Source organism: Rhamphochromis longiceps, linkage group LG12 (assembly GCF_057381845.1).
Source record: "Rhamphochromis longiceps isolate RC_006_pf linkage group LG12, R_longiceps_female_GT1.1, whole genome shotgun sequence".
NCBI classification, from domain to species: domain Eukaryota; kingdom Metazoa; phylum Chordata; class Actinopteri; order Cichliformes; family Cichlidae; genus Rhamphochromis; species Rhamphochromis longiceps.
In genome coordinates this window covers 14,249,299-14,271,757 of record NC_140568.1, presented here as the reverse complement: position 1 = coordinate 14,271,757, position 22,459 = coordinate 14,249,299, and the positions used below count along the sequence as shown (strand labels likewise).

Here is a 22,459-nt window from a genome sequence, read left to right as displayed (position 1 = left end):
AAGACCAATGCTGTAGTTTGATAACTTGATTTTAGATTTCAGCTGCTCTGCAGCTCATGAATGCTTTGTCAGCTAACAGTAGGCCAAATATTTCCAGTGGGTGACAGTTCTGGACTGCAGGCAGGCCAGAGTAGAACCTGCGCCCATTTGTTTAAAAGCCATGTTGCTGTAATACATAAGGAATGTGTTTTGGCAGTATCTTAATGAAATAAAAAAATTTCATAAATAAAACAAAAAATAAAAAACCTATTTAGAATTATATGATTCCTCTTCTTTTTAGTACTGAGGATGCAATCTCTACCATTTACACATACACACACACACACACACAAAATGTTGGTAGGGGAGACCAGGGATAGTTGTAACGTGGGTCAGTTGTAACACTTCCAATTTCTCCAATCAGGGCTAAGTTTCAAATGATGTGACTCATCCTGTGCATGCCCAATTCAGTTCTGCTATCACATGTGAAAAATCAGCACATTTTGTCAAACACAGACAATTTAACATGAAAAAAAGTGATTTGTATGCCAAAAAGTAAGTTTTTCTACTTTATTTCAATTTGTAATAGCATTATCTGCTTTGCAGTTAAACTCATCAAACTTAAATTATGTTATTTGTATGTCTATGGGGATATATTCTGTGTAGGTCTTTAGTGCTAATGTTTTAGCCGTTGGCTGTAATGTTAGCTAGTTCATGGCTATAGGAGTCTGGGTCAGTTGTAACAGCAACAGTCTGGGTTAGTTGTAACAATAATGCAGATGTTGCAGCTTACCACACTATTACTTTAACTTATATTAAACAAGTTGGGGCAACGACATCAGCAGAGAGAGGTTCACTGGTCGCATTTCTATATGCGGTTAATGCCATTGGCAACACAATTCCTCCACTGTTTGTGTTCCCACACATACATTATGCAGACCACTGTGTCAGAGATGGACCAGTAGGAAGTACTGGTAGTGGAAATAAATCAGGATGGGGGCAAGAAACAGATTTCCTCATCTTTCTGAAGCACTTTGCAAACCACACCAAGGTAAGCCATGATAAAAAGTAATGGAATTGCGATGCTGGTGAACAACTACATTTTTTCAGCTTCATTGTTATGTTCAAAGTTGGTGCAAGAGTTGTAGGTTATAATGCCCACTGAGCCAATGAGGCCAAACTCAAGGAAGACCAACCAAAATTAATGAAATATTCAGTTGCAGAAAATTCCATAATTTGTCTTTTTGGGGGGTTGGAATATGTTCAAAAGCTAGATTTCTGCATTCTGTCACACACACACACATAATTACATAAATGGCTCTAAGTGCATTCATGTGTTGAATAAACAAAGATTACACGTTAATGTTTTGTTAGTACCCTTATTTCATTGTGTTACATTTTACCCCAGGATATGTTACAACTAACCCAGACTATGGGGTTAATTGTAACATTTCACTCTTCGTGTTTGAGACCATACCATGCAATGGGTAATTGTGCTGCAGAGAAAATAGCTGCACTATTTAATAGCAGAGACATGTAAATACTTTGCATTACATTTTGAATCCACTACCTTAAACGAGCTCCAATTTACAGACAGAAATGTCAAAAATGTTACAACTATCCCCGGTCTCCCCTACTGAAATCCTCAAACTCTTTTAACTTTGCGTTGAGCAACAGTATTCTTAAATAGCAAACTATCTGCCCACAGTTCTTTTTTACTAAGCAGGGAGGAAGATTTGAAATGCTCCGTTTATATCAGACCAAGCTACTGAACCTTTGTAAGTTAATCTATTTAGTTTAATGTACATTGGCCATTTTAAGCTTTACACATACTTGTAGAATTTTTTTTGTACAATTTTAAATGAAAGGCTTTGATGATTTGCAAATCATTCATCTTTAAAAAAGAAAAAAGAAATTAGGTTTTAATCAGGAAATATGCGTTTAACACAGTTTTTATAGAGAGTTTTATTGCTAATGACTAAAAGATGCTCAAGTAGTCTTTATTTGAAATGCTAACCGTGACAACAACACTAGATGGCGCTAGTGTAAAAGCAAAGAGGTGGCCTGAGCCCAGTGGATGACGGTTTGTGGCCAGGGCTAAATGACAATTGTTTTCATATTCGTAGTATAGTGTAAAATATCCACCATAGATTCCTGAAGCCTTCTTATTTTGATGGAACAACGTAGAAGAAACAGCAAATTGGCAAATGTATAGACTTTATGGTGAATAGTCAATTTTTGCTATAACATTTGCATATTGGTTAGTTACTAAAGTTTCAGTCATTTTCAGTCTATAAATAAATGTTATTTCAGTTGTAGTCGCTGTCACTGAAGCAACATAAATATAATTCAGAATTTTATTTGGGATGTTTTACCAGTATTACACAGACACAGCGTAGATCAGACTGTAAGATTCATATTTCATGATCCATTATTGCCATTTAAAAAGGGGATTTTACCATCATATACAGAATATATTCACTTGCCATATATACATACATATATAACATGTCTGCAAAAATAAAGGAATATTTTATTTAGCTACATTTACTTTTCATTGTCAGTGTTAAATACAATTGCAGTATGTTTCTGTAGTGCTATTCATTTTCAATCATATAATATTCTTATTGCACACTATTCCACAGACAAAGGCACCTGTCTTTTCCTTTTACTAATAATACCACCTACTCCACGCAGTAAAAACAAGCCAGCATCTCCATGCCTGCTACAGCGTAAACAATACAACAGCAGAACTAAATCCTGAGGAAGTTTCAACAAAATAATAATTATTGCTGGAGTGCAATACAGAGGTAAACAAAAACACAAAATACAGCCACGCCTCTCTTGTAGCACATCAACAGAAACACATTTTCCTTAAAGCTAATATAATATCCAAACAGGATATTCAAGTTTTATTTGTCCCCACCCTGTTTTATATGTTTGGAAACACATAGGTCAATAGTTTGTTGGAGACATACAATTTGTCATTTTTTTGTCCCTGTGGCTGTACAAGCACTTTCATGGCCAGCTGAGGCCCGTTCCCTTGCTATTTCATTACCAATGACACCAACATAATATCTGAAATTGATTTAAAGTGTTGAATGTGTATTTTATAGCTTTTCACTCTAATTTTAAATATGAACCCAAAGAGAGGTCAGTGCAAGTGAGGGAGGCCATCATTAGGCTGCAAAACCTGAACTAACCTATCAGAGAGACAGCAAAACAATTAAAGTGCATGATGACAGAATTCTTTCTTTCTTTTAAAAACATTTAAAACATTTGCATTAAAACAATGCCCATAATGCAACCGTTAATCTGTTAATGGCAAAGTTTTGCCAATGAAACCCCCTGAATTAAAGCTAAAAGTCTGCACATCAGTCTCATATTGATGAATTTAAAATCCACTGTGGTAGTGTGCAGGTGAAACGCTACAAAACTTGTGTCTTTGTCCAACAGATTACAAACCCAAATGCAGATTTAAGTATTTTTAACTTAATTACAGTCCAGTGCCACATCTACACACTGCAGGTCGTTCTCAGTAACGCACACTACACTCAGACTCGCTCAGGCTGCCGCTGCTGCTTCGTCCTCTCCACTGCTGTCCTCCACCTGACTTGCAGCTGGCGTTTTGTGGCGAGTGTAGGTCCTCCTCTCCGGTCTCGATGCCCAGGACCTGCCGCTGAACCAGCTTAGAGTAGAGTCCGCCGCTGGCCATCAGCTCACTGTGAGATCCCTGTTCTGCCACGTGGCCCCTGTCAATTACAATAATGTTGTCTGCCTTCTCCACTGTGCTGAGCCGATGGGCGATCACCAACACGGTGTGGTCCTGCAGGACATTGTTCAGAGCCTGTTGAACCTGTAGTGAATTCAGCAAATACATCAACACCTCTATATTATTCCATAATGCAAATATGCTGCATGTCTGCTTGGTAACAGCTGCTGTACTGAAGCTCTCCTCTGGCTTTGATAACACTTACAATGTGTTCACTTTCTGCATCCAGAGCGCTAGTGGCTTCATCCAGGACTAGAACACGAGGGTTGCGGATGAGAGCTCTTGCAATGGCAACCCTTTGTTTCTGTCCCCCTGACAACTGTGTGCCCTTCTCGCCAACACCTCAAGAAAACAGTAAGGTAAAAGTCAGTCAAATACATCATTTCATCTTATGAAACACATCTCCATTTCTTTATTAAAGAACATAGCTCTATTTTTTGTATGGCTGTGATATTTGTGCATTTAAATCTGAGCACTGTGTTAGTTTTAAGCAGACCCTAGAGTCAGGCTCAGCTGGCAAATCAGCTGATCTCAGTGTCAGCCATACTATCTCATGGTCACTTCTTACTTTTCCACACATCCTATTGGCAGATCTCAAATGGTGCATGCTACTTAAGCTGTATCAGCCAACCTATAGATTCTGATGCCTCTGCAAGCAGCTTTGCAATGTACAGTAAAGCTCTGTATAGTAAAACAAATCTGCCAGGGACCGATGTTAAATGTGACTTTTCCTCTTGAGGTCCCAGCTTAACAAGCATGTCCATTACACATAGAGCACATAAAAAGCTGATTTACAAATGAACAGATTTAATGATTACTTGTTTCATAGCCTTTAGGAAGAGTGGTAATAAAATCATGAGCGTTAGCCTTGGTGGCAGCCTGCAGCACTGCCTCCCTGGGGACATCAGTCAGGCCATAGGTAATGTTCTCCTCAACTGTGCGGGCAAACAGCACAGGCTCTTGACCTACAAGAGCCACCTGCAGACACACAATAAAGAATAGAAATTACTGTATGCTGAAGACTAACAAGCCAAGGGGTGTATTTGTATACAAAGTATGGTAGTTTTTTTTTTTGTTTAACCTTTTTTAATTTGTTTCTTTTTTAGACTAGTTTTTATCATTGCCAGCAGAAACTGACACAGGGCAGGAAAAATCAGAAAACAGTGATGGACAAACACATTGGCAGTTTTGCTCTTTTCGGGAGATTTTCAGACAACTACTCAACAACAGTTCTTGTGATGTTGGATTGTGCCAATGTGCACAATAGTGCACTTACTGTTAGCATGTTTATAGCCTCCTGAACACTGTATCAGAGCCAGGCCTCCTGCTTAGTCTAGTTCCTGCTGTGTTCTACATGTGAAAAAGTAAAACTGACCCAAGTCCCCAGATATTATACAAAGATTACACATGAAAATGTCTTTTACACTGACTAACCTTGGAGTGGAGGTAGTCATGCTGAAAGCTTTGAACAGGCTTTCCATCCAGCAGCACCTGGCCTTGCTGAGGAAGGTAGAAATTTTCCAGAAGACTCACACAGGAGCTCTTCCCACTGCCTGAAGGTCCCACAAGGGCAGTCACTTCTCCGGGACGCAGGAGGAATGACACCCCCTGCAAAAAGACCCATTTCAAACTAAGCAGACATAATGTCAACCGTATCCTAACTTCACCCTCATTTAGTTGGTTATATTGTTGCAATCTTCTAGTAAACTGCCCTCATCTCTACCACCATGAGTCAAACAGACCACTTGTGAATAATTTCTTCAGGTGTTCAGGATCCCTGAGGACAAACCTTGAGAATATCAGTTTCAGGGCGTGTCGGGTAGGCAAACGTGACGTCTTTAAATTCAACCAGACCGGCGCATGTCTCCGGAGCCTCTGTGCCATCAGAGGGGTGTTCGGGTTTCCTATCCAGATACTCAAAAACCTTCTCAGCAGCTCCAACTCCTTGCATGAGGCCCGTGTACACTGATGCAATGCTCTGCAAAGTGAAGACAACATGGATTCATTGCCATGTCTTCAGAACAGAAAACAAACGACCTGTGGAGAATGATAGGTGAAATACCTCAAGACATTCGCCGAGCTCTAGCATGTATATGAAAAAAGATATCAAGGCACCGCTACTCATCTGATTAGTAATCACAAGGTGGCCTCCATAGTAGAGGATAGCCAGCTCGAGAGCAAGCTCTGAGATCTGGAAAACACACAAAAAATCCCTTGCTGTAAGGTAAAAACAGAGACCACTAAATAAACCATGCAGAATTATGTAAAGGGTAACTGCAGATACCTACACAACTGGACCACATGTAGCAAGCGTAGGCCAGGGCTTGTTTTTTGTTGAGCTGGAACATGACTAAGAGTTTGGCGTAATAGGAATCGGCCTCTCCATTCTCGTTGGCAAAGCTCCGCACCGTCCTCATGGCTGAGATGGTTTCTTCTGCAACTTTATTGGCCTCTGCGAGGGTTGTTTGCACCTTTTTGGTCAGATTCTGGAAAGAACAGAAGAAAATATAAAAGTTATCTAATCGTAAATAGTAGAGAGCCTGATTGGGAATAGTGTCAGGGATTCTTCTGTAGCAGGGGTGTGGTCTCTAGCCCGCCTGACCAGGAGGAGTCGAACATTAACTCAGCTCTTCCAGGGCACCCTGCAGACTCGGCTGCTGGCAACAGCAAGGGAGTGGGGCCGCCGCTGGGATGACGTGAACGCCAAACAGGAGTCCATCACAGGTCGACTGCAGGTATGCGAGTAAGACCTTCTGAGGAGGGTTTCACTTTTCTCTCTTCTTTATAATTGACCCTTGTTTTCTCTCTCTCAGCTCCTTGTCCCAGAGTGGGAGGGATTTGAAGCACAAAGGGAGGTTTGACCAGCTGACAGGAAACACCAGTGAAAAACTGAAACAACTGCAGGTGTGGGGTTGTTTTGATATGACACATACGTCAGAGACATTATCCTAAACTGGACTAACAAAGGACCATTAGTCCAACATGAAACTTATCTTACATAAGGTAAGGCTGAAGTTCATTGATAATTTTAATCAAAAACTTGTTGAAATATTTTTACTGAACATGCAAACATCTGCTGATGAAAATGTGTTGATCTATCGGTCTGTTATGAAGCAATTGCTATTTCTAATGTGTCTTTATCACTTTCTGATGGTTTATTAATTAAACAATACATGTATTAATTGTTGTATTATCTGTAGATATAGTATTTATATATATTTATTTATAGTATAGTAAAAATGTTTAATTATTACTGTTTAAATGACTAATATGTGACATGTATTAGTAGTGATGTGGTGCTGAGGGTTAAAATGCCTTTTTGTCTTTTGGTATACTACGAAATGGCAATAAACCATTAATATATGTCTATGCTGTGCTCGTATTTATTTTACCCTACTCAAATTCAATTTATGATACATTTTATTTTGAAAGATTTAAAATGGTTCTTTAAAGAACCTTTTTAAAAAATGGTTCTTTGAAAAACCATTAAAGGTGGACCCTGGGTCAGACAGACAGATGACAGTCTCAGGTGTATACACTGATACAAAACAGCACAAGGAGGATTTAGTGTTTGTGTTATTACGAGTGCTAAACAAGAAGAGTTCCCAGATGTTACAGTGGACACATGTGTGACTCCTGTGATTAAAGCATCTTTCTTTCAGCTTAACGAGTGAACCGTCAGCTTGTTCAAACACACGTTAAAGTCCGTTTGGCTCGACACCACCGAACAGAGGCAGCAATATAACATAGCTAACATTAACAGTGCAGTGAATCCTGCTTGTGCCGTGATTCAGGACTGCAAACTGAGCAGCATCACTGACTTTCAGCTTGTTGTGTTTGTGGATATATGACTGACTTTAATTATCCATAAAATCATCAGATTCTCTGTAAGATTAAGGTCGACTATTGAACAGCGTATATTTTAAAGTAAAGGCTTTAAAACCAAATTACCAAATGAACCAAATGAATATTATGTCACCCCTGATGATCCACCAGGACAAACTCAGCAGTGTGTGAGGAAGAAGAGGAGGAAGAGCCAGCAGCAGCTGACAGATGGAGAGAGACAGACTGCTCCCTGTTTGTGAAGGACTGCTAGAAAAGTTTAAAATAACTAATTGTCTGTCCTGAATCAGTCTTATTAAGTAATGTTCAAATAATTTTATGATTCCAGTGTTTTCAGTGTGGGAGAAAGTACTCAGGGCCTTCAAGTTAAACACTATGAAAGGCAGCAACAAGTTTAATGTTCAGAAACCTAAAGTATGTATCAGCAGCAGAATGGAGCTAAAAATAAATGTTTGTTTCAGTTCTATGAAGCTTTGAGTATTTTGGATTAGTAGCACTGCTGTGTTTGTTGCATCATATTGCTGTAACTGTTTATATGCTTTATATATTCTGAGGTAAGTTGATCTATAGTGTTACATTATATTCTATAAGGATGTTATGTGTTTGTATACTTTCTGCCCAGTTAGACCCATTTAGCAAAGCCAGCCTGTTTAAGGCTCTGATATCTATTCTGTGTGACTTAAAGCAGTTATGACATGGTCTGATTTTCTCACCCAATAAAGGAATATTTCATATATCAGTCTACTCTTCATTTTATCAGAAACAGTTATCACAGCTCGTAAATTTTCTTTTTACACATATATGTAAGCATTGAGCCAAATTTAGTAATGCCAACATATTAAACGAACAATATTTGTCTCTTATGTATAATACATCTGTATATACACTGTGAAAGGTACTTGTCTTTGAGTGAAGATTTAAGGTGATAGGAAATATAAATAACTGCAACTTGAATCTTTGACCCAGAGTTCAAGCTCACTGCTGTAATATATCCTGTAATATATATATATATCATAATAATCTGACAATAATTTACATTACCACAGTCAGATGATTTTAGTCTCATGAACAACATAAGCTAATTGTTATTTACTAGCTAATCTTAAAATGACTGTTCATTACAGAAATGAAGCCCAACTATCATGTTTTACAGTACTGTGGTCTCAGCTTCAGATACTCAACTAATCAAAGTGATGTCATGACAAAAATGAATGACCAACAAAACATTTTTTCTCCTTCATTTACAGTGGGGCAAAAAAGTATTTAGTCAGCCACCGATTGTGCAAGTTCCCCCACCTAAAATGATGACAGAGGTCAGTAATTTGCACCAGAGGTACACTTCAACTGTGAGAGACAGAATGTGAAAAAAAAAATCCATGAATCCACATGGTAGGATTTGTAAAGAATTTATTCGTAAATCAGGGTGGAAAATAAGTATTTGGTCACCTCAAACAAGGAAAATCTCTGGCTCTCACAGACCTGTAACGTCTTCTGTAAGAAGCTTTTCTGTCCCCCACTCGTTACCTGTATGAATGGAACCTGTTTGAACTCATCATCTGTATAAAAGACACCTGTCCACAGCCGCAAACAGTCAGACTCAAAACTCCGCCATGGCCAAGACCAAAGAGCTTTCGAAGGACACCAGGAAAAGTATTGTAGACCTGCACCAGACTGGGAAGAGTGAATCTACAATAGGCAAGCAGCTTGGTGTGAAAAAATCAACTGTGGGAGCAATCATCAGAAAATGGAAGACATACAAGACCACTGATAATCTCCCTCGATCTGGGGCTCCACGCAACATCTCATCCCGTGGGGTCAAAATGATCATGAGAACGGTGAGCAAAGATCCCAGAACCACACGGGGGGACCTGGTGAATGACCTGCAGAGAGCTGGGACCAAAGTAACAAAGGTCACCATCAGTAACACACTACAACGGCAGGGAATCAAATCCCGCAGTGCCAGACGTGTTCTGCTGCTGAAGCCAGTGCATGTCCAGGCCCGTCTGAAGTTTGCCAGAGAGCACATGGATGATACAGCAGAGGATTGGGAGAATGTCATGTGGTCAGATGAAACCAAAGTAGAACTTTTTGGTATAAACTCAACTCGTCGTGTTTGGAGGAAGAAGAATACTGAGTTGCATCCCAAGAACACCATACCTACTGTGAAGCATGGGAGTGGAAACATCATGCTAAGGGGCTGTTTTTCTGCCAAGGGGACAGGACGACTGATCCGTGTTAAGGACAGAATGAATGGGGCCATGTATCGTGAGATGTTGAGCCAAAACCTCCCTCCATCAGTGAGAACTTTGAAGATGAAACGAGGCTGGGTCTTCCAACATGACAATGATCCAAAACACACCGCCCGGGCAACAAAGGAGTGGCTCCGTAAGAAGCATTTGAAAGTCCTGGAGTGGCCTAGCCAGTCTCCAGACCTCAACCCCAATAACAAAAATACAACTCAATACTTTGTAACATAACCTTTGTTGGCAATAACAGAGGTCAAACGTTTACTATAGGTCTTTACCAGGTTTGCACACACAGTAGCTGGTATTTTGGCCCATTCCTCCATGCAGATCTTCTCGAGAGCAGTGATGTTTTGGGGCTGTCGCTGAGCAACACGGACTTTCAACTCCCGCCACAGATTTTCTATGGGGTTGAGGTCTGGAGACTGGCTAGGCCACTCCAGGACTTTCAAATGCTTCTTACGGAGCCACTCCTTTGTTGCCCGGGCGGTGTGTTTTGGATCATTGTCATGTTGGAAGACCCAGCCTCATTTCATCTTCAAAGTTCTCACTGATGGAGGGAGGTTTTGGCTCAACATCTCACGATACATGGCCCCATTCATTCTGTCCTTAACACGGATCAGTCGTCCTGTCCCCTTGGCAGAAAAACAGCCCCTTAGCATGATGTTTCCACTCCCATGCTTCACAGTAGGTATGGTGTTCTTGGGATGCAACTCAGTATTCTTCTTCCTCCAAACACGACGAGTTGAGTTTATACCAAAAAGTTCTACTTTGGTTTCATCTGACCACATGACATTCTCCCAATCCTCTGCTGTATCATCCATGTGCTCTCTGGCAAACTTCAGACGGGCCTGGACATGCACTGGCTTCAGCAGCGGAACACGTCTGGCACTGCGGGATTTGATTCCCTGCCGTTGTAGTGTGTTACTGATGGTGACCTTTGTTACTTTGGTCCCAGCTCTCTGCAGGTCATTCACCAGGTCCCCCCGTGTGGTTCTGGGATCTTTGCTCACCGTTCTCATGATCATTTTGACCCCACGGGATGAGATGTTGCGTGGAGCCCCAGATCGAGGGAGATTATCAGTGGTCTTGTATGTCTTCCATTTTCTGATGATTGCTCCCACAGTTGATTTTTTCACACCAAGCTGCTTGCCTATTGTAGATTCACTCTTCCCAGTCTGGTGCAGGTCTACAATACTTTTCCTGGTGTCCTTCGAAAGCTCTTTGGTCTTGGCCATGGCGGAGTTTTGAGTCTGACTGTTTGCGGCTGTGGACAGGTGTCTTTTATACAGATGATGAGTTCAAACAGGTTCCATTCATACAGGTAATGAGTGGGGGACAGAAAAGCTTCTTACAGAAGACGTTACAGGTCTGTGAGAGCCAGAGATTTTCCTTGTTTGAGGTGACCAAATACTTATTTTCCACCCTAATTTACGAATAAATTCTTTACAAATCCTACCATGTGAATTCATGGATTTTTTTTTCACATTCTGTCTCTCACAGTTGAAGTGTACCTCTGGTGCAAATTACTGACCTCTGTCATCATTTTAGGTGGGGGAACTTGCACAATCGGTGGCTGACTAAATACTTTTTTGCCCCACTGTATGTCACACAATGCTGTTTAAAACGTTTCTCACGGTTAGTATCATGGTTGCTAGGCAGCGCGAGGAAGGCTAGCCCGTCCCATTTCACAAGCCTCTCACTACTTATATGTAGTATGCGTAGTGCGCGTACTTCAAGCGTGTAGTCTCTTAATTGGGACACAGCCAGTGACGGCGGTGCTGGTGACAGAGGAGGAAGTAAATGGAATCGCAAGGGAGTAGGGCTGTTCGATATAACGATATATATCGGATGACGATATGAAAACGTCAATCGTTTCATATTACGCTATCGTTTGTGTCGTGTTGTGGCAAAATAAACTTTTTACGGCATTTTTTTAAATCGTTTTGATGGTCACTGTAGAATTTCTTAAAGTTCTCTCTTTCTCTTATATATTTAACATAACCACACTACAGACGGACAAGCGACTGTTTTTATCCGTTGACGTTTGCAACAACGACGGTAAAACCATCGCGTGGCTCCGTCGTCCGCTTCTTTATTTTCCACATAAACCTTTCACAATAACGCTGAAGATACTGTTGAGATTTTTCAAAATAAACTGAATCACGTGAAAGAGTACACAGAGTGTACGGATGAGAAGCAAGAAATAGCCATCAGGTGCTAAAAAATAAACCTTAGAATCAAACATTAGAACCGGCTTTTCCCCGCAGCACGCCATGTAATAAATACTCACAAAGAAAATGTCTAAAAATGTAAGGTTTCATGCATTGGTCAAAACACCTGACTCCAGGTACACGACCAGCTAAAAAAAAAAAAAATACTCATGCAAATCGAGTTGCCCGACATTCATGGAATTTACAGAAAATGTAAAATTTTTGTGATATATACCGTTGTCGGGACGATAAATATCTTATATCGGGATATGAAATTTTGGTCATATTGCACAGCCCTACAGTCACTCCTGTAGGGAGTGACTGTTTCCCGGTACCCTGGTGCAGAAGCAACGGAATCAGCTGCTGAAACACAAATATACACTTGCATGAGCACGGAAATCCAGTGTGTGTCAGGTCCTTTATCACACTTTTACAATCTACACATGTCCCCCAGATGTGTCACAAGTAGACAATCACAAAGTTACTGTCTTGACAAGAAGACAGTTACACTATACTCTCACTAAATGCACAAAAGGCTAATTGTAGCTTTCTTCTTAAAAACGAATCCCCACACTGAGAAAAGAGAACTACTTTTAGCCGAAAATAACAGAGCATCTCATCCAAACAACATTATACCTGACATTACATTTATTGTTGTTAAGATATACATCGTGTGTACTAGGGTGACCATATTTTGATTTCCAAAAAAGAGGACACTTTGCACATTCATGAAGAATTTTAATAATACTGTTTGCTTAAAGAAAATTTTAACACATTTAAATAATGCATTCTCTGTGCGGTAAATGAATGGTGAAATAAAAAATGTCTTGTAGGCTTTTACAAGTGAATCGCTACCTTATCGTGGTGGAGGGGTTTGTGTGTCCCAGGGATCCCAGGGGCTATGTTGTCTGGGGGCTTTTGCCCCCTGGTAGGGTCTCCCATGGCAAATTGGTCCTGGGTGAGGGACCAGACAAAGAGCGATTCAGAAGACCCTAATGAAAAGAATATCGAGGGAACAGTTTACCCTGCCCGGGATAGGGTTACCGGGGCCCCGCCCTGGAGCCAGGCCCAGGGAGGGTGCCCGAGGGCAAGCGTCTGGTGGCCGGGCCTTAGTCCATGGGGCCCGGCCGGACACAGCCCAAAGAGGAGACATGGGCCCATCCTCCCGCAGGCCCACCACCCGCAGGAGGCACCATAGGGGTCGGGTGCATTGTGTGCCGGGTGGCGGCCAGGAGCGGAGGCCCTGGCGGACTGACCCCCAGCTGCCAAGACTGGCAATAGGGACATGGAATGTCTCTGGTGGGGAAGGAGCCTGAGTTAGTGCGTGAGGTTGAGAGGTACCGGCTAGATATAGTCGGGCTCACCTCTACGCATGGCTTGGGCTCTGGAACCAGTCTCCTGGAGAGGGGCTGGACTCTGTCTCAGTCTGGAGTTGCCCCTGGTGAGAGGCAGCGGGCTGGGGTGGGTATTCTAATATCCCCTCGGCTTGCTGCCGGTACGTTGGGGTTTTCCCCGGTGGATGAGAGGGTTTGTTCCCTGCGCCTTAGGGTCGGGGAACGGGTCCTGACTGTCATCTGTGCTTATGCGCCGAGTAGCAGTTCGGAGTACCCAGCCTTCTTAGAGTCCCTGGGGGTGGGGTGCTGGAAGGTGCTCCACCTGGAGACTCTGTTGTCCTGCTAGGAGACTTCAATGCTCACGTGGGTAACGACAGCGAGACCTGGAGGGGCGTGATTGAGAGGAACGGCCTCCCTGATCTGAACCCGAGCGGTGCTTTGTTATTGGACTTCTGTGCTAATCACAGTTTGGCCATAACGAACACCCTGTTCAAACATAAGAGTGTCCATAAGTGCACGTGGCACCAGGACGCTCTAGGCCGTAGGTCGATGATCGATTTTGTAATCGTATCACCAGACCTGCGACCATATGTTCTGGACACTCGGGTAAAGAGAGGGGCTGAGCTGTCAACTGATCACCACCTGGTGGTGAGTTGGATCAGGTGGCGGGGGAGGACGCTGGACAGACCTGGTGCACCTAAACGCGTAGTGAGGGTGTGCTGGGAACATCTAGCAGAGGCCCCAGTCCGCGAGATCTTCAACGCACACCTCCGGCAGAGCTTCAACAGCATTCCGAGGGAGACTGGGGACATTGAGTCCGAATGGACCATGTTCAGCGTCTCCATTGCCAAAGCTGCTGCATTGAGCTGCGGCCGCAAGGTGGTTGGTGCCTGCCGTGGTGGTAATCCCCAAACCAAATGGTGGACACCAGAGGTGAAGGGAGAAACCAGGCTGAAGAAGGAGTCCTATCGGGCTTGGTTAGCCTGTGGGACTCCGGAGGCAACCGACAGGTATCGACAGGCCAAGCGGAATGCGGCTCGGGCAGTGGCTGAAGCAAAAACTCGGGTGTGGGAGGAGTTCGGAGAGGCCATGGAAAAATACTTTCGGACTGCCTCGAAGAGATTCTGGCAAACCGTCAGGCGTCTCAGGAAGGGAAAGCGGTGCTCTACCTGCACTATGTATAGTACTGGCGGAGCGCTGCTGACGTCAACTGAGAAAATTGTCAGGCGGTGGAAGGAATACTTCGAGGACCTCCTTAATCTAACTGACACGTCTTCCGAGGAGGAAGCAGAGTCTGGGGATGAGGGGAATGACCCGCCAATTTCCGGGGGCGAGGTCACTGAGGCAGTTAAACAACTCCTTGGTGGCAGAGCCCCTGGTGTTGATGAGGTCTTCCCCAAGTTCCTGAAGGCTCTGGATGTTGTAGGGCTGTCCTGGTTGACACACCTCTGCAATGTTGCGTGGAGATCAGGGGCAGTACCTGTGGACTGGCAGACTGGGGTGGTGGTCCCCATCTTTAAGAAGGGGGACCGGAGGGTGTGTTCCAACTACAGGGGGATCACACTCCTCAGCCTCCCTGGGAAAGTCTATGCCAGGGTGCTGGAAAGGAGAGTTCGTCCGCTAGTCGAACCTCGGATACAGGAGGAACAATGCGGTTTTCGTCCTGGTCGCGGAACACTGGACCAGCTCTTTATCCTCTCCAGGATACTTGAGGGTGCATGGGAGTTTGCCCAACCAGTCTACATGTGTTTTGTGGACTTGGAGAAGGCATTCGACCGTGTCCCTCGGGGTGTCCTGTGGGAGGTGTTGCGGGAGTATGGGGTGTCTGGCCCATTGCTACGGGCCATTCGATCCCTATACAACCATTGTAAGAGCTTGGTTCGCATTGCCGGCAATAAGTCAGACTCGTTCCCGGTGGGTGATGGGCTCCGCCAGGGCTGCCCTTTGTCTCCGGTTCTGTTCATAATTTTTATGGACAGGATTTCTAGGCGCAGCCAAGTGGCGGAGGGCTTTCGCTTTGGTGGCCTCAGAATCTCATCTCCGATTTTTGCGGATGATGTGGTTCTGTTGGCTTCATCGGGTGAGGGCCTCCAGCTCGCACTGGAACGGTTCGCAGCAGAGTGTGAAGCAGCGGGAATGAGGATCAGCACCTCCAAATCTGAGGCCATGGTTCTCAGCCGGAAAAGGGTGGAGTGCCCACTCCGGGTCGGGGATGAGTTCTTGCCCCAAGTGGAGGAGTTCAAGTATCTCGGGGTCTTGTTCGCGAGTGATGGGAGAAGGGAGCCGGAGATCGACAGACGGATTCGGGCTGCAGCTGCAGTAATGCAGACGCTGCACCAGTCCGTCATGGTGAAGAGGAGCTGAGTGTAAAAGCGAAGCTCTCAATTTACCGGTCGATCTACGTCCCTACCCTCACCTATGGCCACGAGCTATGGGTAGTGACCGAAAGAACGAGATCGCGGATACAAGCGGGAGAAATGAGCTTCCTCCGAAGAGTGGCTGGCCTCTCCCTTAGAGATAGGGTGAGAAGTTCGGCCATCCGGGAGGGGCTCAGAGTAGAGCTGCTGCTGCTCCACATCGAAAGGAGCCAGCTGAGGTGGTTCGGGCATCTGACAAGGATGCCCCCTGGGCGCCTCCTGGGTGAGGTGTTCCAGGCATGTCCCACCGGGGAGGAGGCCCCGGGGCAGACCCAGGACACGCTGGAGAGATTATATCTCTCGGCTGGCCTGGGAACGCCTTGGTGTTCCCCCGGATAAGCTGGAGGAGGTGGCTGGGAAGAGGGAGGTCTGGGTCTCTTTGCTTAGGCTGCTGCCCCCGCGACCCGGCCTCGGATAAAGCGGATGAAGATGGATGGATGGATGGATGGACAAGTGCAAAAGACTAATTTAAAAACCTCTAGAATTAAGTAACGTTACAGAAATAATGTCTCATTTGTATAAGAAAAATGACCAGTGAGGTATGGTTTCTGCTGTCTCATTTCGCGTTTCTAACCTCAATTAATTTTTTTTGCATGCCACCATTCTTCCAGTCAAAGTATGATTGGGAATATATTCTCTGGTAAGTCTGAGAAATGCCACAGTATTGGATTTTATTAAGATCTCAAAGAGTGACTTCAACTGAATGTAGCACTATGACACCATTGACAATAGCTTCAGTCTTGGTGCAGGCACTTTTTGGCTTTGTTAAAGTCTGGAAATGCTTCTCTTCTTTTAGCAACACACAAGTGCAATCCATGGATCTGTAGCTATTGTGACGCTTCATAGTATGAAATGCCAGTGCACCTTCTGCTGCAGATACAACAACATCCTCGTTTTTCCCAGGTGTAACAAAGAACTCAGTCAACTTACTAGATGAATTTTCGCCTCGCACAGCCTTTATATACAGGTGCATATAAGTGGTCCGCAGGTGCGCAATCGCTGTCAAAATAAAAGGCGCGCACCAGATAAGAAGTTGCAACGCACGTTTGCGTACATAAGATTTTCTGGAGGAAGACAGATATTTGTTTAGAACTCTTAAAGATGTCGAAGAAGCAAGCTCCTTTAAGCAATTACTTTGGTGTTCCTCCACCTCCAAAGAAATGTCAGAAGGAGTGCGAACCGCAAAAAGAAGCGCGTATTCTCGGAAAAGTGGTTGCAGGAGGTGAGCTGGCTTCAAACAAATGATGAACGCACAAAGATTTGGTGCAGAATATGCAGTGAAAATCCCACTCTAGCGAACAAAAACAGTGCCTTTTATATGTACGCGAACGCGCGTTGCAACTTCTTATCTGGTGCGCGTCTTTTATTTTGACAGCGAATGCGCACCTGCGGACCACTTATGTGCACCCCTGTTTATACGTTTTTAAACCTTTGTTAGACACACAAACGTATTTGCCAGCTCTGCACACAGTGGAATCCACCTCCCATTTATTCTGAGGGATGGTACAAGGGAAATTTGTTTTGCAGTTTGTCTGAAAAGATGCACTTGCGCTTTGGCATCTTGTGGCATCTTTTCAGCGCGCCGCTGCGCACTCTGTCCCGTCTGTGAGCGCGGAACAACCACTTACTTCGGGACGAAGTCGCACATATGGGTCCCTCTGTATGTCTATAGGAAAACCCGGACATTTTCATCCATCTCGAAAATCCCCCCGGACAGAACGTGAAAAGTGGACATGTCCGAGGAAAAGAGGACGGTTGGTCACCCTATGTGTACTCATGTTGTACAATGTGTTGAACTGTATTATGGTTATTGTTGTTTAACAGAGAGACAGTATTTTATTTGTCACCACAAGGAAGCACGTATGCTGCGTCATCAGCCCCTGAGAGAGAAAGTGTACCCCAACAAAAATGGCACCCATGAGGAAAGGTTTTGCCGCGTTCCCTAATGTGGAACAAAGTTCCCAAAATGTTAAGGACATTTTTGCCTCCGTCGTCATTTCCCTTTGACTTGATCACTGTTGATGCTGCAATACTCAACAACAGTAATAACTATTTCTCAAGACCACTTTAAAAAAATTACAATAATATCTGACTTCTTGGAAGCAAACTATAAAGAAATGAACATTCAGACAAAACTACTTTACCTTGTAGTATTCACCATAAAGTTTTGAGACTAGACCGATGAAAGGGAATCCCATGATGGTCACCAGTGTGAGCTTCCAGGACATGCCAAACATGAAGATGAAGAAGCCAACGCCCTTAATGACACTCCGCAGGAAGATGTTGACATTCTGGGAGATGAGGTCGCTCACCTGGGTGGTGTCAGCAGACAGACGTGAAAGGATGTCACCTGCAGGGTTACAAGAGCGTGGAATAACATTAGAACGGATCAATGGAAGGGAAAGATGTGTGCACAGGAACTCGCGTTCAACATCACCTGTGTGATTGTCATCAAAAAAGGCAATTTCTTGCCTCATCAAGGTTCGGAAAAGATGGTTCCTGAGACGAAGGTTTAATCTCGCAAACGTCAGGGTGAAGACACCTCCTCGTACTCCGATTGCAAGTGAACTGAGGAGAGAGAAAAGACTGCCATGAAGCAGTTCTGTGGTTTGGCATTTAACACACGTCATCATCTAAACAAAGCAAGCAGCTTTGCCAAGGATCATCTCAGTATATAAGCTGAATGCATTCCTCTGTGTAATTTACAACAAAATGTAAACAAAACATTAAAAAACAAAAATTAAAACCTACAACTGCGGATGCTCACCTGGCTAAGGCCAGTGCTGCAAGTATGATCACAGGTTTGGCAAAGTACTCCATGCTTTGGTGAACCACAATACTGTCTATGGCTTTCCCATAGTAGTACGGTATGAAAGCCTCACCTGAAAGCAAAGAGTCATCATTACTTAATGTTTTTTAAAGTCTAAGTTGAACTGATGATCCATACATAAAGGCTTTGTGACAACTTGAGCATTCAATTTTATTTAATTAGTTTTTTATCCATCCATCCATTCGCTTACGCTTATCCCTTTCAAGGTGGCGGGGTGTGCTGGAGCCTATCCCAGCTGTCATAGGGCGAGAGGCGGGGTACATCCTGGACAGGTCGCCAGTCTGTCGCAGGGCCAACACACAGAGACAGACAACCATTCATGCTCACATTAACACTTATAGGCAATTTAGATTGATCAGTTAACCTATCCCCACAAGCTGCATGTGTTTGGACTGTGGGAGGAAGCCGGAGTACCCAGGGAGAACATGCAAACTCCACACTGAAAGACCACAGCCTGATGGAGAATTGAACTCAGGACATTCTTGCTGTGCGGCAACAGTGGTAACCTCCATGCTCGATGCTTTTTTTTATTCAATTCTAAATCAGAGTGAAAAATAAGGTCACTGTACATTCATAGTGAGAGCGTTTTTTGTTTTTTGGGACATTTGGGACTCCCCTTGTCCCAAATGTTTTTCTAACATTTAGGAACAGAACCTCGAGGTGTTTGGGCTCACCCTTAGAGCTCAGATGCTCAGTTCCTGGGGAGCTGTTCAGGCAAGGGAAGATTAGTTAAGATGCCTCCTGAACACCTCCAATATGAAGTTTTTCTTGTATACCCAACAAGAAAGAGACACCTGGGCCCACCAAGGACATGCTGGACAAATTATGTCTCTTGGCTGGTTTGGGATATCCTTGTGAAAGAGCTGGAGGCTGAGGTGGAGGAAAGTGAGTTCTAGGCGTCTCTGCTCAGACTGTTGCCCCTGTAATCGCTTTTTAAGCAGCACAAAACCAATGGATGGATGGACAAATGCATAGTTTAGATGTACGAGTACAGAAAAAACCTCAAATTTTTATATTGCACTTCAAAGAAAATGAGCAAACTTCCAAAATGATTTGAATGAAATGTGTGTATTTAATGATATTCCATAAATTAAAGAATTGATGAAACTGATAAAACCGTGAGTGCTGTTGGAGGCTCTGGCATTCAGCCCACTGTTACAAACAATAATGAGCCTTAGAGTTACTTAGTATGACTTTGACCTATTAATGTAGGTATAGACGTTTATTGGCATTCACCAAATATACCATTTCCAGCTCTTTTATTTTTATTCTTGGACTCTAATAGAGACGCTTTGTATGCTTCACAGTTGAAATGAAACCTAGCGTTTAATATACAGGGCCTTGGCACAGGCACCGTTTAAGTCAACTTTCTTCTGATTGGCTAGTCCTTTGAAACAGAAGGTTTGAACAGCAGGTGGCTGAGGCTTCTGGTTAGTAATGTAGATGAATATACTGATCAATATCTTTGGGCTTTATGACAAAAAACATTTGTCTTTTAGCAACTGGGACCCATATGAGCGAGTTAGGGGTCCTTTTAATAATTCCATGACAGAAAGCATCAACAGTTGGAACATATTGAAAAGAACACACTTGTTTTTCTACCATAGCACTTATCTGTAATTAAAAAGTGTTGTGTAACGTGGCATGAGTAGCGTAATCAGAACCTGCAGACTCAGTTTTGTCAGTTGCATTGGGGCAGTGTGTCTAAATCCTTTATAACAGACAGCAATAAATAATGTGACATTAAGGACACTCACACACAGCAGAGATGATGAGGAAGAGGACAGCAACAGAGAGCAGCTCAGCATCCTTTTTGCAGTAGCTCAGCAGGCGTCCCAGTGTGGCCCCCGAGCTGCTGTCCTTCTCCTTCTTTCTCTCAGAGCCCAACTCCTGCTCCTCCTCGCCAACTGTCTCCACCAGCTTTTCAGTGTCCTCACGGCCCCTTGCTCCTCTACCACTACTGCTGCTCTCAGACTCCGGCTCCTTCCCCAGCCACCTCCAGAGCAGCATTACTCCCAGAGAAGAGGCACAAGTCCAACATATCAGGCTCAAGAGCCAGGGCTGGTGACTGATGCTCACCTCAGTCAGCATCAGCAGCTTGGCCAGTGTATAGGTGATGACGATCAGACAGATGAGGAGAATAAGGCTGGTGGATTTAGCAACCCTCTGCGGGCCGTCCACCTTGTTCCATGTCACCCCTAAAGAGGCTCCCAGCAGGAGGGAGGCTCGGAGCAGCACTGTCCCCCAGATGTCCAGTGCAGACTGAAGGATATTAAAGTTGAGGGCATCCTCTGTGAAGGTGCTCAGCTGTGATCCATGTGCGTACAGGACAGTGGTGGTGACAACATCCAGGAGGACGTATGACACGATGCAGCCCACAGCCACGTTGATTCCCATGCTGATTATCAGAACAGAGAGCAGCACCGGCACAAAGCAGCAAACAGCGGCTTGAGAAATGATCGGTTACAGTGCAGCAGCGGTTTGAATAAAATGTGAGAAAAGTTTCTCAAAACATACACCAGACAAGAACACAAACACTCAGCAAAACCGGATTATTTTAGTTATTCTTTCCGGTCTTTTTCCGTTTTATGCAGCTGCACAGAAAATATCAAGTAGTCTTATTACAACTACCAGCATTTAGGACGTCACTACATTGTTAATGATTGTCCAGCCATGCCGCAACATTACTGTAACACATATCCTGCTACATTGTTGGCTAGCTTTGTGAATTAGCTTCTTGAGGGCGGTCAGCTGCGTTGCGTTACACTTCCGTGTTAAATCTTGTCACTGTCCAGCCCCGACAGCATTCAGTAACTCACCGAAACCCCTCTCCTTATTCAATGTTGTCCTCAAACACATGCATTACAACCCAAACTGACTCAAGTTCGTGTAACGAATACATGAACTTCGATACCGGCGTTCAAGAAGACGCCGGCATCGAAGCTCGTCTAGATTACAGAAGATTAAGAGCAGGCAGTGATTCTCTGCGGCACACTAGTGAGCGTTTCTACCACCAGTTCATCTTTTTTGCTATCTTGTGTTTTTCTACTCAAGAGGTTCACATGTCCCTAACCCGAATACGAAGCCAATAACGTCTGATGGTTAAAGAATGCCCACTCGTGTTCTGCAGACTACAGAAACCCGCTTTTAAATGGCTAAAGTTACAGGAAAGAAGACAGAGTGACACATCTTTCCTTTTAGCTTTACGGATGTTTCCATAGAGTCTCGCTGAAAATGACCAGTTTGGCTCCTCCCAGTTTTCCATTAAAGTGGACATGGAACATAACATGTATCACTCTGTTTGTGAAGCTAGATTTAAAACAATCAGTCTTTTAACCTTCTGTTTTTACAGCATGTGCAGTGCCATCTGACACCAATATGACATCACTGGGTTGGCGGGTCAGAAGTATGAAGTTACTATCAGTTAATTACTATCAGTAAGTTAATGACTTACTAACAGGTTGTTGTTGCATTGGGTTTTAGGTCATCTCATCTATCATGCGAGTCACCACAGAGCTTCTTAAGGTAAACTCAAGCCAACTGAAGCCTAGCAAACCCTCCCAGCTGTGGTCATATCAGACTGAAAGATGGCATCAGAGTTTTAAAGAATCTTGGTGTTTGTGTTACTTTGTCCACTGACTTTTGAGGTTGTGAAAGTCAACTTTACAGTCACTGTGATCTTTTTGTTATTTAGTGAATTAAACAGAAATTCTTGAAATTATTGTGACTTTCATACATATCTGTGATTTATTGGAAGAGATCAAAACTAAGACAACAAGGTGGCGGGGTGATTAGCACTGCTCCCTCACAGCAAGGTCTTCAGTTCGA

The 22,459-nt window shown here is 43.8% G+C and overlaps 1 protein-coding gene across 1 annotated transcript; it reads right to left on the bottom strand.

Annotated features, from left to right (window-relative positions):
* Positions 1–2,351: 2,351 nt before the first annotated feature.
* abcb9 (ATP-binding cassette, sub-family B (MDR/TAP), member 9) lies at positions 2,352–21,574 on the bottom strand. The gene is made up of 11 exons (XM_085424873.1): positions 20,389–21,574; positions 18,569–18,683; positions 18,239–18,369; positions 17,946–18,151; positions 6,040–6,237; positions 5,814–5,942; positions 5,541–5,729; positions 5,186–5,359; positions 4,570–4,729; positions 3,957–4,093; positions 2,352–3,835 (listed from the first exon to the last, which is right to left on the bottom strand). Exons 1-11 carry the CDS (start codon positions 21,026–21,028, stop codon positions 3,515–3,517), a joined length of 2,400 nt encoding a protein of 799 aa, XP_085280999.1. The 5' UTR covers positions 21,029–21,574; the 3' UTR covers positions 2,352–3,514.
* Positions 21,575–22,459: the final 885 nt, after the last annotated feature.